Here is a 25,042-nt window from a genome sequence, read left to right as displayed (position 1 = left end):
ATATATAACAGAATTGGATTTACACATTTCTGAAACACATTTTGCAAGATGCAGGCAGAGATCATTTTTTCTATATATAACAGAATTGGATTTACAGTGTCAATGAGAATGAGGTCATTGGGGATGTAAACAAAATTGAACTTGTATACCAAATAGTGAGAGACCAAAAACCACCTTTTTGCTGTGCACCTGACCATTTCTTTACAATTACTTGGAGGTATACAAAATAATGATCTCTTCAAGGAACCAAAATATGGAGACAGCTAGCAGTCCGGACAATTCAATCTGCTAGCTTTGTTGTTCATGTATCTGAACACAAAAAAGAAAGTTAATGGAGAAATTCTCAACCAAAATCATAGTAGGAATTAAAGATTGAAATTGAAATGACTTTGGAGAAACCCAGTCTTAGATAAATTTGAAAAAGTAATTTAATTTAGAAAACAGCCAGCAGGTTATGCTTCTATATATATATTTAAGATAAATCGGTACAAAATTTTACACTAGCAATGAAACGCACTCTTGCATGACACAGCTAAGGGAACAGCAATGAGCAGCAAAAAAGATTAAAAAAAGTGAAGCATTAATTGTCTGTTCCAGATCGACAACACAGGTCGAAAAAAAGTACCCTAACAGCATATTGGACAACAATACAGAACAGAATATTTGCGACGATTGTTCAACTGATGTTAGACCTCTGTCATTAGCATGGGCAATTTGCTCCCAAGTCAATTATGTGATAAACAAATGGCCAGGAAACTCTCCATGTAAACTCTGGTCAACAATCTAAAGTTCACATGTCCAGCAAATCGGAATGACCAATGAGCCAATGGCCATGAATCAAAAACATTAATGGTCACATCATTTTCAAGGATTACTAATTCATGGCATGGGGGCATGGGCAAGGATGACCCAACACATGCCTACGGGCACAGCATTCTCTTATTCTTTCAATTAAACGATATTTACCATAAAAGAAAATGTGGCTGGCAAAGCTAAACTATTAGCAAGGGAGTTTCCATGTAATTAGTACATTCATATCCTGTATATGAAGAATGTGTTGAATTATAAATGAAAATGAACGAGTCATAGAATCAGCCAGCAACGAAATGTGTCTTCCAGGTATCCATCATGTGGCTGGTCCTATTCAAATTCCAGACTCAAGTCATTCTAATTTTCTCAACAGTAATCAACCCTGTCCTGTTTCTGGAAGGTAAGTTCACATGCTAAGGTCATCGTGAACAAAAATGACACATGATCATGTTGGAACATAGACACATCGGTATAGAACTCGAGCTTGCACACAGAAAAAAGTGACCTATGGCTCGTAATGAATTTTGGCAAAAGAAATAGATAATGGAGGTTGTTATAGAAGCTTCAAGAATAGAAAAAAATAAGACGTGTATATGCCATTTAATATGTATATCAATTTCTGACTTCCAAAATCAGATTAGAGTGGAAGATTCACAACAGTTCTACCTGAGTTCCTATGAGGAGTATGGTGTCAAAAGATTCTGGTTCTCATCATCCCTGCCGGAGCTAAAGCAGCAGCTGCAGGCACCTAAGGTTTTGGAAGATTGAACAAAATTGGTTTGAGAAGCTTATAGTTGATGGTGATCTTGATTTTCCAAAGCATAGGTCTGAAGTTTGTGCCAGAATCTGATCAGGGCTTTGAACAGCAGCCAAGTTGCATGCATCTTTCTGGTTGTCAATTGAAAAGACATGTAAATGTAAAATCTCATTTTTATTCAACGATACTCAGAAGTTAGTGATATATGAGGAGTAAGCACTATCTTCTCAATTTGTAACCCTTTAATCAAAATTCTTATGCAAGAAAATAAAAACTCATAAGGCATGTCTAAATAAATGTCTTACCCATAAATGTCTTACCCATGTATGATACTGACAAAAAAGATCGTTGGTTCTCAGACTAGGATAATGTCATAATCTCACCAAAGACAACGATTGGTTGAGAATTTGATGAACAGGAGCCACATGCAAACTAGCAAGTAACAACATGAATAAAATCAGAGTAGTATATTCAACACTATTTGTAGTTGATCACTGATTAATCCTTGATCTGCTTTCCTTTGATGACAAATTAAAATCAACCAAGGTCTGGAATGTCTTCAGCCTCATAAACCTTATGATTACCATATGGCACTTGTATAAGAGGATGAAAGAGGCATAGTAGATTTCTTATTTGTTATACTTTTTCTTGCCTGCAATAAGTAGCAAGTCCATTCAACTTTAACTGAGTAAACCTTGCAATGTACAAGTTACATTTTCTCCAACTACTGATCATACATTATTTTTAACTGAAATGACTAGAATCTAGATTTGGAATTGTTGAACCTTAAATGGTTGAAATGATAAAAATTTCCATAAGAAGTGATACATATGCTTCTTGTTTATCAATTTTTAATTTGAGACTACATATTATAAAACTATTCAGTGGGGCACAATCTAGCCAAGACAAACAGACCTAAGTGACAACTACAGACCATTGTTTAGGTCCAGTATCTGGACTTCTGGCTGAAAGTTTGTCACCGTGGGCACCATGAATTGTCAACCATGGTAGTCAATCTTCAAAGATATAACTATGAAGTATGAAGTACCAATTTTAAGACATTACATATACACTACCTAGTAGTGCCATATTATGCATAAGTACAACTTTATTTGACTAGATGAATGAAATTGTTAATACCTGAACTGTTGCACCTCAGTTTCTTGACTTGACATTTAAGGTTTAATCAGAAATGCTAAAATGAGGTAAGATATATGCTAGTGCTCATTGTTATTGGCTGATCGCTGAAGTCATTGGCTAGTTTGTGAACATTTAAATAGAAAGGATGAATGTTTTTAAGAGTGATGTAAGTATTGCTAATTACCAAAGAATAAAAAAAAGAAAGCAAGAAAAATATTCTCCAAGTGCTTGGAATAATTAAGTCTAATCATTGCTGGTCGAGTTTGATCAAAATCAGTCTGTCAACAAAATGAGGAAAAAATTTATTGAGACCAATCAATTCCAACTGAAACATATCAAAACTGTATGAAACCGCTGGACCAGCTGAATCTACTAAAGTCCAACAGAAACCAGCTGAAATAGTTAGGTACAACTTACTTAGATTGCTTCCACCAAAACTTAAAACCTTTATTGACACGTATGTTGTGAAAGTGATTTTTTTTATTTTAGAGAGACAATACTAATTATATTATTCCTTTTAAAGCCTGAGAAAATTGTCAAGACAATGATAGTTTAATAATATATAAATTCACTAGAAATGAAGCTGATAGAATTATGAGAAAGTAATCATACATGATATTACCTCATAATAAATTACGTAACCAAATTATAATGAATTTCAAAAAGTGTCGAGTCAGAAAGAAACTAGAAAAATCATTAGCAAGTATAGTTGCATGACATATAATTCTCATGCAAGTTAAATACTAAGGATGGAGAATAGAAACTAACTAAAGGATCCAATAAAATCAGATGCATAGAAGGAGATAACAAAAACATGAGATCAAACAAAGATAACTGGGTTACTTTGATAAGCTGTTTAATAAATCATGTAGGTAGCTTTTTTTAGTTTTACTTACATAAGATGTTCACTGTGATTAATTAGAGTATATCAATCTTAGTCCTGCTTCAATTCAGATATTTTTTATCTAAGGTTTTCATAATTCTAAACAGATTTCAACCCTACTATATTCTCATTGATAAAAAAACAAGATTAACTCCCAAGGAAAACTGGCATTAAACTTCAACATGATCATCTATGATCATACAGAAGCATAAACAAAAACATAAAATAAAAAAGGTCCTTATTTTTTTGATGCGCCGTCACTACACCTTTTTGTCAAAAATGATAGAAAGGAAGATTATGTCTAGTTAAACTTTGAGATGAAAACTGGTCTTACCAAAAAAAGATATATAAGAAATAATCAAACTGTAGCAAACTGGGAATAAATCTAATTGATTATAAGACAAGGTAATATCATTTTAAGGTAATTTAGATGTACTCAAAAGAACCTTCAGTTTATTGATGCCTCAAATTTAACCTGATCTGCTGACTCATAGATTCAATTTTAAGCCTCCTTCAAAGCTTGCGCTTAATTATTAAGAAGCAAGGCAGCAAATATAATAACTTTTTGACTTATAAAACTGTAACCCTTGTTAGAACCAAATGGACAGAAAGATCCATGTAAAAGGACACCAGTATTTGAGAGGCTTGGTTGTGTTTGTAAAGAAGTTCAAAATAAAATAGCTCTGGGACACAATCACATATTATGTGCATTTGATTCCAAAGTCCAACAGCTAGCTAGATGATTTAATAAAAGTCTGGAAAAAATATTTCTAGGCAGACTAATACTTCTGTCTAATATCTCCAAAGGAATCACTGAAACTTTTGGAAATGCTGGTTTCTTTTACTTGAAGACTCGTTTAAGAACATTCTTATTAAAGAACACCTCAATTTGTCAAGTTGCTCCGGAAGTTTCCACAAAAAGCTAACATTACTAGTCTTTTGAAATAAAACAGCGAATAGCAAAACACTGTTTGACAATCAGAGATAAGAAGTGTCATATTTGTTTTGACTTGAAATTTAAAAAAAGAAAATTGAGCTTTAAAGCAATAAAGGTTGAGTTTGCCATCATATTCTAGAAAAAAGATTAGTCCTTTTCATACCTTAATTTGGAGCGACATCATCTCTGACTGTTCCATGAGGCAATTTACTAGAAGAGGAGATCTGTGAAGATAACATGTCATTCTCCTGTGCTTCTTCTGGACTTTGAAAATCTCTGCCATGCTCTTTTGCATATGCTTCATGGAAAAGGTGGCAAAGCTCCCGCCGGAGACGATGGTCTCCACGTGAGTAGTAAATTTTGGATGCAAGTGGAGCTGGGGCATCTGAAATTGTGATGGATAACACTTTGAAGCTACATAGTTGCACATGACTATGGTATGAACAAATAACACTTTGAAGCATTCTATAATAGTCGGTATTGAAATAATATGGGTTATGAGGGAAACTGCATTATCTACCCAAAAGGAAATGAGGTTTCCAATATTCAACTCAGGGATCTTATTTTTAAACTATGACAAATACCAAGACATACTGCCTATACTGGAAAAATGTGGGACAATATTCTTTGAAGAGTGAACATACCAATCAGTTCTGATGGATACTGGTCAAGAACCGAATGGTTATTAGGACATTTTCCCTTAAGAACTGAGTTGTTTCACTTGAGTAAATTGTTACTAATCCATTTAACTCTTTAAGAAAATATTTAAGTGGACTGGTTAGACTTAAGGTTCAATGCTAAACTCAAGGTGGGAAAGTAGAGAAGAAGGCATCAGACCTTCAAAATCCAGCAAAAAAAAAAATCTAAACCGGTAAGTCCCTCTAATTCCTTCAGTGTTTCCTTCTTTCTTTCTGATAGCTTGTACCATTTGATATTGTCCATACCAAGGTTCGTAATACCGAACCGTACAGGTATTTTGACCTGGGCTCGGTACCGGTATGGTACGGTGTACTGAGCGGTACACCCAGGTGTACCACCGGTACCGGGCGATCCGCGTACCGCTGGCCTGTCGGACCGGTACGTATCGCCTGTACCAGGCGGTACGATTCGGTATGGCAGACACTGGTCCATACCAGCACTAACTCTACTGGTGGACCAGCCAGTCTTAACGCACTATGGAATGCCCTTCAAATTCTTGGAAAACAGTCTATAAATAACCATGCAAGACAGATAAAATGTTTCAGTAACAAAACTGTTAATTTACAACCAACATATTTTTTTCCTGCTATAGAAATAATACAAGACAGATCTCCATTGAAGAATCTGTTATCCTATTGTAATACCTAATAATAACAGCCTCAACAGACTCAGTTAAGTGAACTTACCTCTTCGATGATGTTGATTATTGACTAGGCCATGTTCAACAAATTTTGTCACAGATTGATATTTACTTGAAGCATTGCCAGGTACTTCTCTTCTACTTGAAGCTTTCTTTTCTAACTCACATCCTGAAGAAAAAGAGGAAAAAAAATATTGTCATAAACATTTAGTGCATGAAAGACTTCAGAGAACAGTGACTAGCTTGTCTGCCTCAAATTTAAGTGAAACATTCTAATAGATAAATCTCTGTAGAAAAATATTTTCCAGTACAACAAATAATAAGCTGGTGAAACTAGATAGTTTTGGACTTGCTGCTAGCTATATGTCCACAAGCTGTAGTTGATAGATAAAACAAGGATAGCATTAGAAAGTAAAAATCCAAGGCCCTCCATGAAAGCCCAACTTAAGTATGTTAAGCAATAACAAAAGAGAAAAATTAACGCCCAAAAATATATCTTTTTTACTTGCACCGAGCTAGGAAAAACTTTACTCCAAAGTGGGCATATAATTTTTTTATTAGTAAAACGAGACTATGTCACTGATTTGTATTGTAGTGCCAACCAAAAATGTCCACCTGAGTCAGGCAATAGATAGCATAGAGAAAATATGACCAGCAATTCTAGTGCTTTGAACGAGGACAGTATTCAGGACCTTCATGATCTCAGTTTAATACTATAAATGGTACTAGCACCAAGAAGTTCAACTATACCAAACAAATGAAGCATACATAAAGCTTAGCATGTTTGTTTAGAAATGGTATTGTATCTATGAAATAGATCATACAAAGAAAAAAACAAAAGAGGTGATGCCGCAGATAAAAGAGCTGCAAATACATGTTAATTGATACATGAACCTGGTACATTTTTAGTAACAGATTAATAGAACATACACTTTTTAATGGTTAGTGTGCATTAAAGTGCTTGCATATTTGCAACTTCAGCATAATTTTCAGTTACAGAACTATGAATAATGATTTTTGTGTTTAAATCAATTATAATGAAAAACTGATGAGTAAAATAAAATTAAATGATTAGTGAACCTTAAGAGGGGAAAGGAGTTCTAAATAAGACAGATTGTATCATGCATTTGAAAAAAAAACAATCACACACATGTTAATGGTTTTGCATGAACATGGTCATTATTCCTGATCACAGGACAATGCTCAAGAATTTTGGATTAAAAAAGGCATTATATATGTGAACTGGTCTTGTACCCCCAGATGTAATCTCAGAAGCATCAATTGCTCTGGAATGATTATCCAATGCTGCAGCAGTGACAGAAAAGAGAATTAGTGAAGATGAATTGAAAATGAATTGGCAAAGTGAACAAGAGACAGTCAATATAACAAACAGCAGAGAAACATATATGAGACAGGTTAAGATGACCTTTTCCTAGTTAAATAAGAACCAACTAGCAAGTAAAACAATAATTTTGTACTTGCTTCTATAGCACAGAAGAGTATGCAAAAAGCAGATAGAAGGCTTCACAAGAATGTAATGCAAGAATCACAGTTACAAAAAATTGGCTGCATAACTAGCTGTGTAATATATACCAATAGCTGACAACTAAATGAGATATCACAGGGTTGCATGGTAGTGCTGAACCATGGTGGCGGGAAAATTTCATGCTGACATAGTGCCAGCACCCTTACCCCCTTTAACAGCTACTGCATCCTGTTGATAATGCTCAAACATGCTCCTCGCCCTTATTTTGAACTTTTGTATTGATCAAGCTTTATTCTGAAACGTTCTCCAACCAACCTGATTCAATCAGGCTTGAGGCCCACTAAGAACATCAGAACCACTCTATTAGGTTTCCTATAAATGAATCTGAAAATATCATTTACATTCATCATTTCAAGTCATTAACACACACAGATTGATTGCATATCCAGCCATATATTTCCTACTACCCAGTTTGGTCCACTGTAAGAAAATCCTTAGAAGGATGAAAGTGCAAAGTGGAAAAACAAAGATAGCATGCATCGTTGGTTGGACAGGCCGTATGTAGTGCAAGGACAGCAAAATCCAGTAAACAATATAGAGTGTGCAAGTATCAACCCCAAAAAATATATAGAGAGAAGTGGATAATATAATTCAATTTACTCAAGTATCACTGCCAAGAAAGAAGTTATATCCACCAGATTGAAGACAAGGGAACTGAGGGTGTGAACTGCATCAAGAACCAGTGAATGACAAAAACAATTTGAAGGTCGGCATCATTGAAAGGAAGCTCTCAGCCCTCAGTTCTCTTTTTTCTTTCTTTTTCCCTCCTCACTTCTTGCATTGAATGCTATTACAACAAAAGATCTGGGTTCCCACTTCTTTCCTTATAAAATGTTAAATCTTCCATTTATAACTGTTTTTACCCCTCTGATTCAACACTAGTTTCAGATTATGAATTTTTGGCTTCATTTTGTGTGCCATCAACACTCCAAGCTGTTCTAAGTGTCATTATGCTTCAGCATGTGCCATTCAAATGGTCATGTCAACAGAACTTCCAACACGGTTGTAAACTACTCCAAGGGCTGGAGAACCATTAGCATCTATAAAAAAGAATGCCAGAAACATGGTAATGATTTCTTTTCTACATTGTCTTGATCCAGTTAAATTAGTGACCTGATAGCATATGTGGAAGTAATATTCTCAAAGGTTGTTAAACCCAATTTGCTCATAATAGGCCATAATATGTATTCCCTACATCAATTCTCAATTTCGGATAGGCATAATATCACATGTAACCAGTCAACTGCAGAGTTTATGCAGTATATCATTCAAATTAAAGGTGGAAAGGGGGAAGCTATAAGAATCTAGTACCAAAATACAATAAATAATTCAAAACTACAAATGTTGCTATGTTTACCAATGTTTGATGCAGAACCACCAACATGATTGGCATCCATCAATAAAGACTTCTCTTGCTCTATAATAGTCATTTGCAGATCCAGGAAAAGTTAAGACTTACAAAATTAGAAGTTTTTTCACAGATCTATTGTAAGCATAATACTGACTTCAAGTTTATAACAGTGTCTATAAGAACTTTATTTTTAATGATTTGACCCTGCAATATGTATACCAACTTGGAACAAATCGCATTAATAGGAAAATTGCCAATGCAAGTCTTATCTACAATATATCTGTTCAACTTGATTTCTCTAAAAAAATTTAATAGCTATTTGCTTGAAGACAGAAGTATTTGGAGTTTCCAGACTAAGAAAGAAAGTACCAATCTGTGCTTTTATAGCATAGTGCAATTCAAAGTATAACTAGCACAGTAAGTGCATTCATGCCAGCACTTATGTACAATATTTAATACCTGTCTTGAGCCCATGTTAATGCACAATGATGGCATAAAATCCATCACTGACCAGTGGATATAGGCCACCACTTAACTTTTCTACCAATAGCACAGCCCAGTACTTGAACATACCCGAGTTTCTCCAGCATAACAAAACATCACATGATACCATGCTGCTTGATGCCAACCCATGGCCCACATGCTCATCAAGTTGTAACTAGTCATTGAGAAAGCAAGGCACATGAGAACAACATGATGGCAAGTGGCAATATGGCCACTTAAGCAAGTTTGCTTTAGTATCCTTAAATGCTTTGAATTTCTATGCCTGTAAAGCCTATTATCCCAGATTAACTTTTTTGGAAGCAATAAAACGATTTTTATTCTTTGACCAAAATGGCTAGTTTAATTAACAACTTTGAAATGGTAAGGTTTTATATACTCTCAGTTTGATTGTGACATGGATGAATATACTAAAACCTATCAAATGTACCAAGAGATAAATATCAATCTAACATCATAGTGATGCCAGTAAATAACAGTCTAAATGGCACACAGCACTCTCATACTTGATTCCTTAGGTTGTGAGGATAATTATTCTAATTTGTTGCAAGCACATACGACAGTAGTCTATGTTAAAGACTACTGTCGTCTAGCAATATATACGACAGTAGTCTAGCAAAAAATTAAAAAGCCAAAGGACCAACCTGTAAATGATTTTCATTTCACAATCTACATTACAGAAGGCATTGAAATAAAAACAAAAACAAAAAGAAATATGTTAAAGAAATAACAGAAAGGATACTTCCATTCGATGGTTGAATTAATTTTCTCCCCTTCCTTGGAGGCTTCTTACGGCTTGAACCACCATCTTTTTCCAGAACATCATTCATGCAGTTCGATGGTCCACAGCGTTCTGCAGAAACAGTAATGTCTACTGAGGAGTGGCACCCACAAATCAAAAAGTTGGATGCTTAAAAGATGCTACCAATCAGCCAAAACAGATTGTTATATATATATATATACATATATATATATATATATACATATACATATATATATATATACATATGCATATACATATATATATATACATATACATATACATATATATATATACATATACATATACATATACATATATGTATGTATGTGTGTATGTATATGTATGTATATGTACATGTGTATATGTATATGTACATGTACATATACATATGTACATGTACATGTACATGTACATATATATATATATATATATATATATATATATATATATATATATATATATATATATTTCGAACCAGTATACCAAGGCAGAAAATTGTCTCCACTTTTACAGGCTAAGTATGTAGGTTACAAGCTACAACCATAACAGAATATGGAACAAAGATGAATGTTGACCATCAGGTTTAACAGAACAGATATCAGATCCAAGATAAGATGGAATACTGACAGCCCATGAAGCAGATACTGGTTAAGACTAGGTTCTGATACTTCAGTATGTTAAGGAAACTGCCACAGTCCAAATATTCATCTTCTAGATATATAGGCATTTACAGTGTTACTTTTGCTTCTTTTTATTGAGAGAGCAAAAGTAACTAACTAGAGCAGTTCAATCATAGTTCAGTAGTTAATATCATAAATTAGAAACAGGAAAAGTAATATTGCCAGAGCATATTTTGGAAGAAAGTAGAGGCCACCTCTTAAGACTCTCCCCCTCTACTCTTTGTGGACTGTCACAGAACTTGAGTATATAATATTATAAGTTAATCAGATATTGGTAAACAAGGAGAGGCAGCTCTATTTTGATAGGAAAAGTTATCTAAGGCCTTACCTTCTCTTTCAGGTCAATCCTTATCCAGTTTATTCCACTCTCCTTTCCCAAATAAGACTGCAACGTTGATCCTCCTTTCCTAGTATGTGTAAGGCGATTCATTCAAATCGGCTTCTTTCTTCACCCCTTACAACGTCAAGCCATTTCTTGTCTTTAATCATCCAAAGCTGATTGCATATGTGTGCATGCTTGAAAGTACTGGCCAGTCCCATATTCCGAAGCTGGTCAGACATTGGATCCGAAGGTTCACATCAGATTCAATCTGTTTCTGATTGCATGTGTGGATGCTTGAAAGTACTGGCCAGTCTCATATTCCGAAGCTGGTCATACATTGGCTTGTTGACTCAAGCCAAAGGTTCACATCAGATTTAATCTGATTCATAGCAATGGTACATATGTCATTTGCTCCAATTGGTATGTTTCCTTTATTTTATTAGAATCTTGTTTAATCAATTTACAAACTAAGAAGTCTGGTTTAAGGATGCATTCACAAAGAACTTAGCATGAAAGACAAATCCAGCATTTCCTCATCAAGAGAGAACCACAGCTTCACAACAACGTCAAAGAACCACACTTTTCAACAAAGTACAAAATTTAAAATTAAAATGAGTTTAAGCTGGAACTAATCCAAGAGCATAACCAATAATCAGGATCCCAGACAATTTAATATGGATGTCATTTTCAAATAAGTTAATCAATAACCAATACACCCAGCCATAGAGATTAACTAATAACTATTAATCTATAAAAAATAAGTATAAGTTGAACCTGCATGAGCTGAATACTGACTGGCTTTAATTGGCTTCTTACAAGCATTGCAACAAACCTTGGACATAAATAGTATTGTTAGGGGAGATTTAAGAGGCAAAAAGATAATATAATTGAGAAAGAAACAGTAAACAATATGTTTTAATTGTATTATTTTTGGTGAATTTGAAGTGTACATTTGAACAGATATGCTATACTATTTTAGAAAGAGAACTACTATTTTACATGATGGTCTTTACAATTAGCGATAGCCCAATATCATGCAATTGTAATTAAAAACAATTTTATACGTGATATAAGAAAAATGGTAAAATGATAATAACTCAGAAAATGAGATAATACATTTGAAGGCCATAAGTTATGAATAAGTAAAATACATGCTATAAAGTTAACCATTATAATCAAGATAAATGACACAAAAGGGCATAATCTTGTTGTTGATGTGACTTCATAAACATAAAATTCAGAATCAAAAGCAATATGGAGATATTTTATATAAAATCCGATGCTTAGCATGTTACTAAAGTTAACCATCAAAATCAAGATAAATAGGATGAAAGGCCATAATCCTGTGTGGCTTCAGAACCATAAAACTCAGTGGCCAAAAGGCCCAAAACAGTAAGGAGATATGATTTCTTAAATTAAATTGTCATGATTAGCATGTTCCTATGTATACCGACTCTCATGTTACAAGTCAAAAAATACAATAATTACTGAATTCTGCACCAGTCCATGCCACCAAATGCCGAATAACAAGGAATGGTGGTAGACATAGGCAGAATAAGAATATGCATGCCAACTAGAGGTGTCTCGTACCAGCAGGGACCCACCCCTAATGGGGTGGGGATGGGGACAAGGATGGGGAAGGGTAAAACACTCCCCATCCTATCCCCACTCCATTTTATGTTATTATCTTATATTATATATAATATATAATATATTTATTAATAATAATATAAATAAAAAATACATATTTGAGAATTGAACCCAATACCTATAACTCCAACATTAACCATTAAACCAATCTTGTGTTTAATTTTTTAATACACTTAAAAATTTTATAAACAAAATAATAGAAAAGGTAAATAAAATATTCCATCAAAAGTTCAAAACACTAACTGAGATTCGCCATTTCACTAAAAAAACTCCTCATTAGTAATAATTTTTAGTCACAAACATTAGAACTTGTCATCAAAAGATAATTTATTGATGAGATTGCCATTAAAAATATTTTTAATGACAACAAATATTTTGTCACTAAAACATCATCACTGAATCTTTTAAATTTACAAATTGATAACAATTTTGTCACTAATGTTGTCACGAATATTTTAGGTCTTGTGATGATAACTTATAATTGTGACAAATAATATTTTCATTAATAGACTTGAATATTGTTGTCACTAAAACTACTATTAGTGACAAATCATACATTGTCATTAATGTTTATTTTAATATTTGAGCTTTTAGATTTAAATGTATATTAAATTTAAAGGGATGCACAATCTAGACCATAGACTTATGTGTGATTTGAACCATAGGATCACTTGATCCTACGATTAAGATGAGAAAGATAAACCCTAAATGCTTCACTGCTACTATTGTGAGAGGAACCCGTTGCGATTCAATTTTTTGGAGAAACGATCGATCTACATTCCCTTTGACAATCGATGATTGGCAACAACTCCCCTTCATTGGTATCCCTCTCTCTTCCCTCTTCTTCATTTCCCAGTAACCACCACACCTTCCCCTCTTCCCTTCCATCTTTTCCCTTTCCCAATAGCAGCTACCTCCACTACCACCCCCTTTCGTCAAAAGCACATCCCCCTTCTATGTATGTAGGATCTATCTTTCACAAATATGTGAGCATGGAAATTAGAAAAGTGGGATTAATAAAGAAATTTATTAATTTATAGATTTATTTGAATATATTTATATTTATTTGGTTGTGGATATAATTGGATATATTTGGTTTTGTTTATATTTTGATATATTTATATTTGAATATTGTTATGACGTGTAAACTTTATAAATATTATTGTTATTATTTGTTAATTTAGAATTGTTAATTAATTTTGACAATAATTTTTAAAATAAAATTGATTAATTAGGAGAATATGGAGAACCCGCAAATTCTCCATCCTTGCCCCCACCACGTCTTAATGGAGAATGGGGTGAGCATGAGGGATAGGGAATGAGACGGGGATGAAGAAGCACTCCTGGCTCTTGCCCCTTCCCATTGACATCCCTAAAGGGGAGCTGTTACCAATCATCGATCATCAATTGTCAAAGGGAATGTGGGCTCGATTGCTTCTCCAAAAGATTGAATCGTTGTAAGTTCCTTATACAACAATAACAGTAAAGCATTTAGAGTTTTTTATTATTCTCATCTCAGTCGTAGGATCAAGCGACCCTATGGTCTAGTTAATATATGAGTCTACAGTCCAAATCGTGCATCCCATTAAATTTAATATATATTTAAACCAAAAAACTTAAATATTATAAAATAAACATTAGTGACACTGTATAATTTGTCACTAATAGTAGTTTTAGTGATAGCAATATTAATGTCTATCAATGAAAATATTATTTGTTATAATTATAAATTATCATTATAAGACCCAAAATATTCATGATAACATTAGTGTCAAAATTATCACTAATTTATAAATATAAAAAATTCAATGATGATGTTTTAATCATAAATTATTTATTATTATTAAAAATATTTTTAGTGATAATCTCATCAATAAATCATTTTTTATAACAAGTCTTAATATTTGTGGCTAAAAACTTGTGACTAATGAGAAGTTTTTCTTTATGGTGAAGAGGCAAATCTGAATTAGGGTTTTGAACTTTTGATGAAATATTTTATTTATTTTTCTATTATTTTATTTATAAAATTTTTAAATATATAAAAAAATTAAACATAAGATTGGTTTAATGGTTAATGTTGAAATATTAAAGTCAGATATTGGGTTCAATTCTTAAATATGTATATTTTATTTATATTATTATTAATGAATATATATTATATACTATATAATAACATAAATAGGACAAGAACAGATAGAGAATGCATCTCATAACAACATAGATAATAGAAAATGCCCCTCAGCCCCACCCCCATCCCTATTTATTCCCTATATCCCCATAGGTGCCTATACCCACGAGTATAATTGACATCTCTACTCCCCTTCGACGGTAGTATCTCTCTCTCTCTCTCTCTCTTTCTCTCTCTCTCTCTCCCCTCTTCTCCCTTTCCCAGTAACTGTCACACCTTCCCCTCTTCCTTACCATCTTCCCCTTTTTCCAACAACAACTACCTCCGCTACCACCCCCTTTCGTCGGAAGCACATCCTCCCTCTAATTTATGTGGGATCCATTACATGAGCATGAAAATTAGAAAAGCAAGATTATTTGAGAAAATTATTAATTTATAAATTTATTTGGATATATTTGTATTTATTTGGTTGTAGTTATATTTGGATATATTTGGTTATATTTATATTTAGATATATTTGTATTTGAATATTTTATTATGTGTAAACTTTATAATATAATAATTATTATTATTTATAAATTTGATATTGTTAATTAGTTTTTATAATAGTTTTATTTTTAAAAAAATAAAATATATTAATTAAGAGAATATGAAGAACTCGTAGATTCCCCGCCCTCGCCCTGTCTAAATAGGGAATGAAGTGGGGATGGGAGATGGGGGATGAGACGAGGACAGGGGAAGCACTCCCCGCCCAAGCCCACCTTGTTGACATCCTTAATGCCAATTTGCTCAGGATTTTATAATCATTCGTTGTTTCAATAAGATGAGTTACAACCAAGGTTCGCTGTACCGTACCGTACCGGCGTTTCGACCCGGGCTTGGTACGGTACAGTACCGGTGTACCGGGTGGTACATCAGGGCGTACCGAGTGGTACACCCTGGTGTACCGGGCGGTACATCAGGGCGTACCGAGTGGTACACCCTGGTGTACCGAATAATTTTTTATTTTTTTCATACTGTAGCAGTGCTACAATATAGTACTGTAGCACTGTAGTAGTACCGGGCGGTCCGCGTACCGGTAACCTGTCGGACCGGTACGTACCGCCCGGTACGGGCGGTATGCTTCGGTACGACAGACCTTGGTTACAACCATACATTTTTGACGGATTTGGTGGTCTTGATAGAAAAATTCTATGAAATCATTGAAATAAAGAAATAAATAAACCAAAAGAAAAGCTAGAAAGAATTTTGGCAATATTTTTGAAACATTTTTACTCATAAATACATATATTTGTGGTTTATCATCATTTTAGATATTTCAAAAACAATTTTTAGTGATGAAAACTTTGGTTTTATAAACCTTATTTATTAGTTTCAAGTAAACGCCATCAAATTAGATAATCTCGTATCAGCAATAAAGTGTTGCAATTAAAGTTAGGCTATAATTGTCACAAAATACTAGAGCTATTGACAAATCAGTAAATTTCCACCCTAAGAAAATCTCTTTTTAATAGATTTTTCAATTTTGGTAGGAAATTCAATCAAGTATGTGATAGTCTTGCTAATAAGTAGACTGCATCAAGATCCAACAAACACTTATCAAATTGATATGAGTAGGTAGATTTATAATGTCGCAGTTTTGTACTTAACCAGCATAGCAGCTTGCCACAACATTAAACATGATGTAACTAAATCTTTCTTGGGATATCAATTCATAAGCTTCTTGCATCTATTATGACTAAAAAGTTGTTTAAGAATTTGTTTTCCTTTCTCAGTTTTCAGAACAAGCAGGGGAAAAGAACAAGAAAATAGAAACATGGTAGGCGTTTCATTTTCAAGAATAGTTTCCATCCATTGATCCTCACCCGAATCCTCTCAGCCATGCCAACACTCATCGTAATCAGCACCTCACACACCCCCCCCCCCCCCCCCCTCTTCTCTTTCATAATTGTCAGTACATTATCACCTTCTCTCCTCTTTCCATCATACCATCCATACCAATTCTCATCCTGGTGTCTCCTGCTCTCCTCCATCTAAAAGTAGGTCATGGCATAGATGATCACAAACAACTAGCATCCAAGCTCATAGCTAAGATGCAGGTGGTGCAGTTCAGGACATGGTTAGTTGGAGAGGACTGGTTGGTGGATACGGGGGTCAGGCAAAGATGGTGATGGCCTATGGCAATCATTGTGATGCAGATGCAGCGGTCCATTGGTTTTCACTGATGAGTCCATTAAGTAAATTGGACAAGAGAACAACAAGAACTTAAGAAATAAAAGAATATTAAACAAGTACCATTGGTCTCTATCTCAATTTTATGAGCTAAACGAAGATATGATCTCAGGTAACAGTTTTAGAGGACTACTGAAGACTCAAAATGGCCAAATCTTCTGTGAGAAACTATCTTGATCAATACATGAACATTACAAGGAAGACTCGAAGTTAGCAGCCATTTCTATGACTCGAATCCCCCATGTCATAAAAGAGCAATTTCACCATGATGCCAAAACTCCTAAAACACTTCTTAAGATATCAGAAGTTAACAATACATGAGTTCTGAACCAAAGCAGAAAAATGCTGCCAATAAACAGATTACTGCAAGAAGAAAATCTCAGATGCAACTGAAAACGAAAATGCATTGAACTTTGAAATATATGCTGAATTATACAACTTAAACTGTATTATAAGAGTAAGCTGCTATGAAATGCTTATTCAAGACATTCATCAAGCTCTGTATAGTATGCACCAGAAAACAAAGAAATTACCAGGTGAAGGGGATCTGTCAATGGTCTACAATCAAATACATGCATATCTGCACAAGTGACGAGAAAAAAAGTAATTTAATTGTTTTTTTAATAACAAACAAATGGCAAAGAAACTTCAACTTTAACTAGCAGCAAGTCTAATAAGGAAAAGATTATTAGAAAAATGCCAATCCAAGTAACCTCTTGAACTATTATATATATTGGAGATAAGAATCCTTATGCAAAATTCTATGTCAACTTGTGGATCATACACTAAACTATTAGAAAAAGACTCGTTGGATTCAGCAATGGGATGGATCGCAGGATGGGGGGCTAGCAGCCAGCCATATCCAGTGTGTGATGTTGGTGAAGAGAAACATGGAGAAACAAAAGTCATTCTGAAACTGGAGCTACTCATGATTTTTATCTTGCTTCGAGGCTAGCTAACATCAATCTGGACTCAGTCTAGATAAGTTTCACACTGGAATGAATTGAAATCAAATAAGAAGGGAGACCAGGTTAGCACGACGCAAAACTTGGTAGTCTGCTTCCTTCTCCCTGATTAGACAGGCATATACCAGCCAAAAGAAGTGGTACACCACAAGATGGCAATTCTTGCCCTCACTATACCATGATAGCAAACATGCAATTATGCATCAAGTATGATTTCACACTCGCAACTATTTGGATCAAGGTTTATTAACCGGGCCTGTACTGGTTGGTATAGGCTGGTGAATACCAGTCTAATCGTGAAATGTTATGTAGAGTTGTAGACCATTATGTTTTTGCCCAGTTTGTGTTCATCCCAGGCTTCTCTTCTGGTATAAATCTTACCATATGTGCCACCTGATTCTAATTGTTGGAACCAGGTGTACCAGCAAAAAGGCCTACTGCCTGATACCTTATGAATTTTATTTTAATTTTTGAAACCCATCTTTTTTTCGTTTTTATTTCATTATCTCCTCTCAGCATTCTATCTCTCTCTCTTTCTCTCTCTCCTGTGCTTTTTCTCTCTCCCTTTCTCTGCCTCTTTCTCCTCCTCCATCCCAGCATGTCACTGCTGGCTCCTCCTCCTTGTAAAACCACCACCTCCTCCCACATCTCCTATCAGCATGCCTCTTCCTCTGCCTCCACCTCTATGTTCTCCTCCTCGTCCTCCATCTCCACTTCTGCCTCCACCTCCCCTCATCCTACTCCTCCTTCCCCATCTTCTCTTCCTCTTTCTCTTTGGACTGAAGGGTATTAATCCATATCAGGTGACAGCACGTCAATCCATAATGGTGTCGTATTGGTCAGCCATTGACCAAAGTCAGCACCAGACTGAGATTTTATAACTCTAATGGCACAATGCATCATCCATCCAGCTTCTTATAAATAAAAGTAAGTTGATGATGATACAGCCAAATCTTCTGATACTACAGCAGTTCAAAACATGGCAACTGCATTCAATTTCATCCTTACTAGACTACACTAGTAAACATCCAAATCAACAGCACTCAGCACCACTGTGATATAAATGTGACGTGATGATAAATGCACAAAGATCAGCCAATGTAAAAGCATAAAAGAAAGATACTGAATTAAATTCCAGTATAAAAACATAATGTAACTTTATTGTAGAAAGTAAGAAAAACAACCTTCTTCTTCAAGTAAGTTTGCCTCATCCGCATCATGAAATTCATTGTCTATGGATTGAGTAGCAATTTTCTCATTGATTGCCTCTTCTGCAAAACATGAAGAAATATTATCTATAATAGTACAATACAGCTGTTCTGAGATAATTCATTTGATAAAAAAACCATAACTAGGAATATCTAAATTAGTTCTTAGTTTTTGTAGAGTCATAGAAGAGCTAGATCAATAGACTTTAACACGAGTCATCACAGTGAAATCAAAAGCAAACAACAGAAAGACATATTGGAAACTGTTAAACAAAAAAGATGGTTTGTTTTAGGTGTTGCTCCACATAAACAATTAATATAAATGTATCTATATGCATAACTTACATCTACCTAGTTCAACTAACATGGCATTGGTATTCAGATACTACTACCTCTAGCAAGCAGATATCAAAAATCAACAAGGATATGAACACATTCAATATGGGAAACAATTGCTCTACACTAGGACATGGACACAAATTGGATATAAATCAGTACCATCGTTACTATGGATGGAAATAGGTATGGTAAGGACATTGAATATCTATACTAAACGAATTTAAATCATTATGACACCATTAGACCTGATAGTATAACTGACTCATTAATCTAATAGCCCTGAACCTCTAGCTCAAAATGTTTAAGTTCAAACTAATAGTAGTAGACTCATCTAACCATATAAACCAACTCAAATCTCCTACTTCGTATAAGACTAAAATAGGGTGCCAGAATTTTCCCCCTAGGATGACTTCTTCATCAAAAGCCAGCTCATAGCCTCTAGGTGCATGGGTTTCAGTCCAGTGATGACTTCATGTTAAGAGGTGTCCTTGGTTTCTTTCTACTAAATCACTCATCATGTTTAATACTAAACCCGCACTAACACCACTTGTTACAATCCAATCTGATAGGATAAATGATCCATTAATTTAATAGGTCTGAACCAGCAGCCCAAAATGCTTACATTGAAGTCAATAATAGACATATTAACATTACTAAACTGGGATGTCATAAATATTCCAGTAAACCTCCATATGTTCTCTACCTAAATGAATGGATGCTTAGTCAATACATCATGTTACAATGTCAGTGTGATTTCAACAATTTTACCAAGTACAAAGGAAATAACCCAAACATGCCAATAAGCTTTTTTTTTAGACATAAAGGCCCGAAAAGAAAAGTGGTTAGCAGAAATGAAAAGTGAACACCTCAAATACCAAAAAAAAAGTCTACAAATTATCTTATTTAGCCAAGTTCTGCCATGTTTAAGTATCTGCTATTAGTGAAATTTGGCTCCATTAAGACTCAAACCATGTTCAGAGCAGTGATTTCAATAGGCGCTCGGGCAAGATGAGGTGAGGCCCGAGCGCCTCGCTTCATTTCCAAGCAATGCGCTTCAAAGAGGCGCTACCTGGGCACTCACCCGAGCCCAAGCGTTGGGCGCTTCGGGCGAGCGCTCGGGTTAAACCAGGCGACCGAACTAGTGTTTTAGGTCTGGTTCGGTCTCCGGTGCTTTAGTTGGTTCAATCGAACCAACTAAAGCACCGATATCAGCCTTCCTATCGTGACTTCCCAACCCTAACCCTGCTCACCGCTGCCGCTTCTCGCTGCTACCGCTGCCACTGTCACCGCTCCTGCTGCCGCTGCTCACTTCTATTGCTACCGCTGCCACTATCGCCGCTCCCGCTCCCGCTGCCCTCTGCTACCTCTGCCACTGTCGTCACTCGCAGCTCCCGCTCCCGCTGCTACTGCTTGTTGCTACCGCTGCTTATTACTGTCGTTGCCACTATCGTCACTTGCCTCTCCCGCTCCCACTGCTCGCTGCTACCACTACCACTGTCGTCGCTCACCGCTCCCGCTTCCGCTGTCGTTGCTCTCAGTCAGCAGCCTTGATCTTCCTCTTACTCACACTCTTCTCACTTCGTATACCGTTAACAGTATATTAACAGTATACTACTAACTGTATACTAGAAACAATATTTTTATTTATTAGATTAATAATATATTATTTTGATTTTAATACTGTTAATTTTTATTTATTTGAAATTTTTGTTAATGGGATATTGTAATTTTACAAGATTTTCTTAATTTAATATCATATTTTTATTTAAATAATTATATTTATTAATTATATTATATATTTTTATATTTTAGCGCCTCGCTTCGCTCGAGTGAGCGCCTAGCGCCTCGAGCGTTTTTAGACCTTGGCGCCTTTTGGCACCTAGCGCTTTTTAAATCACTGGTTCAGAGTCTTCAGACCTCTATATCATATCCATTTTTAAGCCTATATAGAGGACAAATTTATTAGACAAGGTGTAGATATCTGAGAACATATGAAAAAAATGATGGCAAACATGAACAGCTATTCATAAACAAGAAACTATGACAAAGAGGGAAAGGCCTAAGATTTTGCATAGTGGCAATTTATAGAAAAAATTTAGAACTTGCAGAACAGCAGGTATCTGCTGATAATGGTAATAACTTCTATAACAACTAAAGCTAACCTGGTTATTGCTACCAAGGCTTCATTTGAGGCAGTGATCACAATTATATCGTTTTTGCTCTTCAAGATTAGTGAAAAAAAAAGTGATAGGCGAGCACCACAGACACCAATAAAATCACTACTTTCCAAGTCAAACAAAACTGTCAAACATGAATTGAGAGAAACAATTATACCTAGTACTACTTTAACCTTCTTTACCGTCATCCATATAAAATCCGTTGTATTTACCCATTTCCTTCCTAACAATACAAACATTTGAAATTTCCACCGTTTCCAAGCTGAAACTATACCAGAAGTGAAAGCATCCTGATTGTGGCCAATTAATCAGCATGGCCATTTCAAAAGAAATCAAATCAGACAGTTGTCAGCTATTATGTAGTTTTGGTCAATTCAATTTTAAACCACTATAAACAAATGGAAGTCCAATCATTCACTTGAGTTGAGAAGAATCCGTGCACGTCTATCTCATCCTAAATTCATCAAAGGCTATCTGTACTCCACAACCTTCTTCAGCCTCTATTTCAATAAAAGATAACAGAAACAACAGAACAAACAAAATCACTTACTTCTAGGCAGAAAACACTTGAATAAATATAAAGAAAATATTTTCTCTAATATTAAGGTAACTTCTGAGACCAAAAATCAAGTTTCTTTCTTCTTTTAATAGATCCAGCTACGGGTTTAGGATTCCATGAAAACAATTAATTATTTCACAAACATTGTCATACACAAAAGAAAACTTTCGATGGATATTCAAAATTAACATTCAAATTTATTTCTCCATTTTGTAAGGAATATTACAGTATGTCAATGATCACATTAATTTTCAATATCAAGTTGCTAGTATTTGTCCTAGATATACAGAAAATATTTTCTTCAATGTCGAGGAAAACTTCTGAAACCAAAAATCAAGTTTCTCCCTTCTTTTATTAGATCCAGATATGGGTTCAAGATTCCATGAAAACAGTTAAAGATCTCTGGATTATTTGATACACAAAATAAATTTCTGGATGGATATTACAAAATTAACATTTCAAATATATTTATCTTTTTTATAAGAAAATTAGAGCATGTCAATAATCACATAAATCTTCATACTGAAATTATTAGGATTGTTGATTTGGCAATGGCAAACTATGTTGATATTCTTATCAAGTTGCTAATATTTGTCTTAGATATGATCGTTATTATTATTAAATTTTAAATAAAATTCAGATTGTTGTTGTAATTCTTTTGCTAATAAAGTGTAAATTTAGCAAGAACAAAACAACCAACCAAGTTCGCTAGTCATGTGTTCGCAAGATCATGTACTTTCGCACAATGAATAACCTGAAAAGGCTCATGTCCAAGAACTTCAGAATCACCTCGTGTAATTTCTTGAAAACTTCCAACCTTAAGCAGCCTCACCATTGCTGCCATTCTCCCACGTCCAAGCATGCATACCATGGGGACAAGCAACCTATACTATGGAAATTTAAGTTAAATTACAATCACGGAAAAGGTCAAAATATTATCAAACTATTACTTGCAATAAATGAAACACAACTTGACATAATGAATGATTTCCTTGAACAATTCCATTTCTTACTAAGGCACAAGCCTGAGGCCATCTAACTTCTTAGTTTGCTATCGGAACCTTGTATTGAAAATTACTACCCATCATTCATGTGAAAGAGCAAAAGAATATATGCACAATTATAAAGAGAACAAATAAATAGCTTTAACATGCAATTGAAAGGCAGTGAAGCATAAAGGAAAAACTAATTCTGTACTTGCTTTAAACTTTAAAATTTAAATAGCTTCACATAATTTCATGATTAGTTTCTTAATTGGTCTCTTCAAATTTTCATTTTTCTGGGCTTTCTAGTTCCCTCTAATTAATAAATCTGTGTGGAAACAGTCAAATCTTTTAAACGTTGCAAACCCTGATCATGAAATACATAATTACCTGTGTAATACAGCTATACAACCATTCATTTCTTCTGTTATCAACCCCTGATATTTCTCTAACGAGATCACAATGTCAGGACAGTTTATTATCAGCTCTTATGACATTCATATACTTCCATGATAAACTTATGCCAAAAAAAGAAACAAATCTGTTGCAACACAAATAGGTATACATAAAATGTGTTACTTCAGATAACTCGTTTTTCTTTATCTAAACATATTATGTTTTTACAGATATAACAGCAACAACCACAGTAATGGCTAACTGGAGATGATGTGCTTGCTCCTGCTTTACAAAAGAACAATAGTTTTAAGCATGCAGATTTAACGCATAGGATACATATTGATCCAAGAGAAAAAGAACGTTCCCACCAAAGGTAAAAAAATATTACACCACATATATGACTAATCAAGACCGTGAATATTGTTAAATAGTGGTCACTATATTGTGGATAATGAGATTCATAGTCACTAGAAAAAAACATTTGTCAGAACCAATATCACTCGCCCACCCACGATTAACACAAAGATGCACTTAAGGGAAACGATTGTTACATGCAAACAATGTGTCCAAGGCAAAATTGCAAGAAAATGTCAGCAACTCGAAAATAGGACACCTACCACTAGTTGACAGTTGTTATACACGTCTGTTACTCGGATTGCATGTTACCTTCCAGAAAGCATTATGGTTTGTGTCGGTTAAATTTCCGCATTCCTAACGCCAAGCCTAATCTCACTAACCGAACACGATATCTGAGACTTCAACGATTAAATGTTCGAAATCGCATTCAAATTACCTCAAATTAGTTTCTCTCACTCCCAGAGTTCATCGGATCTCGCATTTAATTTGGTTGGAAGGAAACTAGACACACTATGCTTCTTTCAGGAATCCAACACGCAGATCACGAAAAAGAGGAAACCTTGAGATTGACCGGCGCTGAATCGGGAAACGAGAGATCAGGCGGGGAAGGGAAGGGGAATCGAAGTGCGGAACCGGCGGCGATTCGACTAGGACCCCGGGATTCGACCTTTCCTAGGTTCCTTAGAGGGAACAAGAGAAGGAACGATTCGGCGACCGCAGGTTCTCGGCTCCTCCGCCTCACGTGCCGCCCCTCGCTCGCGGCTTCGTCGCCTTCCTCGCGAGCGCTTCGCGGGGCTCCTATCCAGTCTCAGCCGCGCTTCATTGATCTGGGGCTTCGATCGGGCCCTCGCTCGAAGAGAGAGAGAGAGGAGACGTTGGGGACGTCGGATTGAGATGTTCAGCCCCTCCTCTCTTCGTTGGCGACAAATCAGCTTTATCTGAGAACGCTCTCCTCGAGGAGTTAAGTTTTTCATTTTAGTCCTTAAATTTCTCTAAACAGCCCTTAAGTTTGTTATTTT

General features: G+C 35.0%; 1 protein-coding gene across 10 annotated transcripts; it reads right to left on the bottom strand.

Moving 5' to 3' along the window:
* Window positions 1–49: 49 nt before the first annotated feature.
* LOC135605262 (uncharacterized) lies at window positions 50–24,930 on the bottom strand. 10 transcript variants are annotated; one of them, XM_065095142.1, is made up of 12 exons: window positions 24,460–24,930; window positions 23,077–23,176; window positions 19,189–19,275; window positions 17,573–17,619; window positions 11,804–11,861; window positions 10,007–10,117; window positions 8,770–8,850; window positions 7,121–7,171; window positions 5,913–6,035; window positions 4,691–4,912; window positions 1,477–1,698; window positions 50–309 (listed from the first exon to the last, which is right to left on the bottom strand). In XM_065095142.1, exons 2-10 carry the CDS (start codon window positions 23,156–23,158, stop codon window positions 4,692–4,694), a joined length of 861 nt encoding a protein of 286 aa, XP_064951214.1. In that variant the 5' UTR covers window positions 23,159–23,176; window positions 24,460–24,930; the 3' UTR covers window positions 50–309; window positions 1,477–1,698; window position 4,691. The 10 variants fall into 10 exon arrangements, with proteins under 10 accessions (XP_064951214.1, XP_064951213.1, XP_064951215.1 ...); XM_065095141.1 differs by having other exon boundaries at window positions 23,077–23,171; XM_065095143.1 differs by having other exon boundaries at window positions 24,583–24,930.
* Between the last annotated feature and the right edge of the window lie 112 nt (window positions 24,931–25,042).

The sequence above is a fragment of the Musa acuminata genome, chromosome BXJ2-2 (genome assembly GCF_036884655.1).
Source record: "Musa acuminata AAA Group cultivar baxijiao chromosome BXJ2-2, Cavendish_Baxijiao_AAA, whole genome shotgun sequence".
In the NCBI taxonomy this organism is placed as follows: Eukaryota; Viridiplantae; Streptophyta; class Magnoliopsida; order Zingiberales; family Musaceae; genus Musa; species Musa acuminata.
This window is presented reverse-complemented; position numbering and strand designations above follow the sequence as displayed.

Bases quoted from the DNA above. Each gene is read 5' to 3' on its own strand.
- LOC135605262 (XM_065095142.1), bottom strand. From the start codon at position 23,158: ATGGTATGCATGCTTGGACGTGGGAGAATGGCAGCAATGGTGAGGCTG. The intron at 10,118-11,803 runs GTTCAACTTATA...CTGTTTCTGCAG, and splicing joins TCAGTATTCAGCTCATGCAG to AACGCTGTGGACCATCGAAC. The intron at 4,913-5,912 runs GTAAGTTCACTT...TCACAATTTCAG, and splicing joins TAATCAACATCATCGAAGAG to ATGCCCCAGCTCCACTTGCA.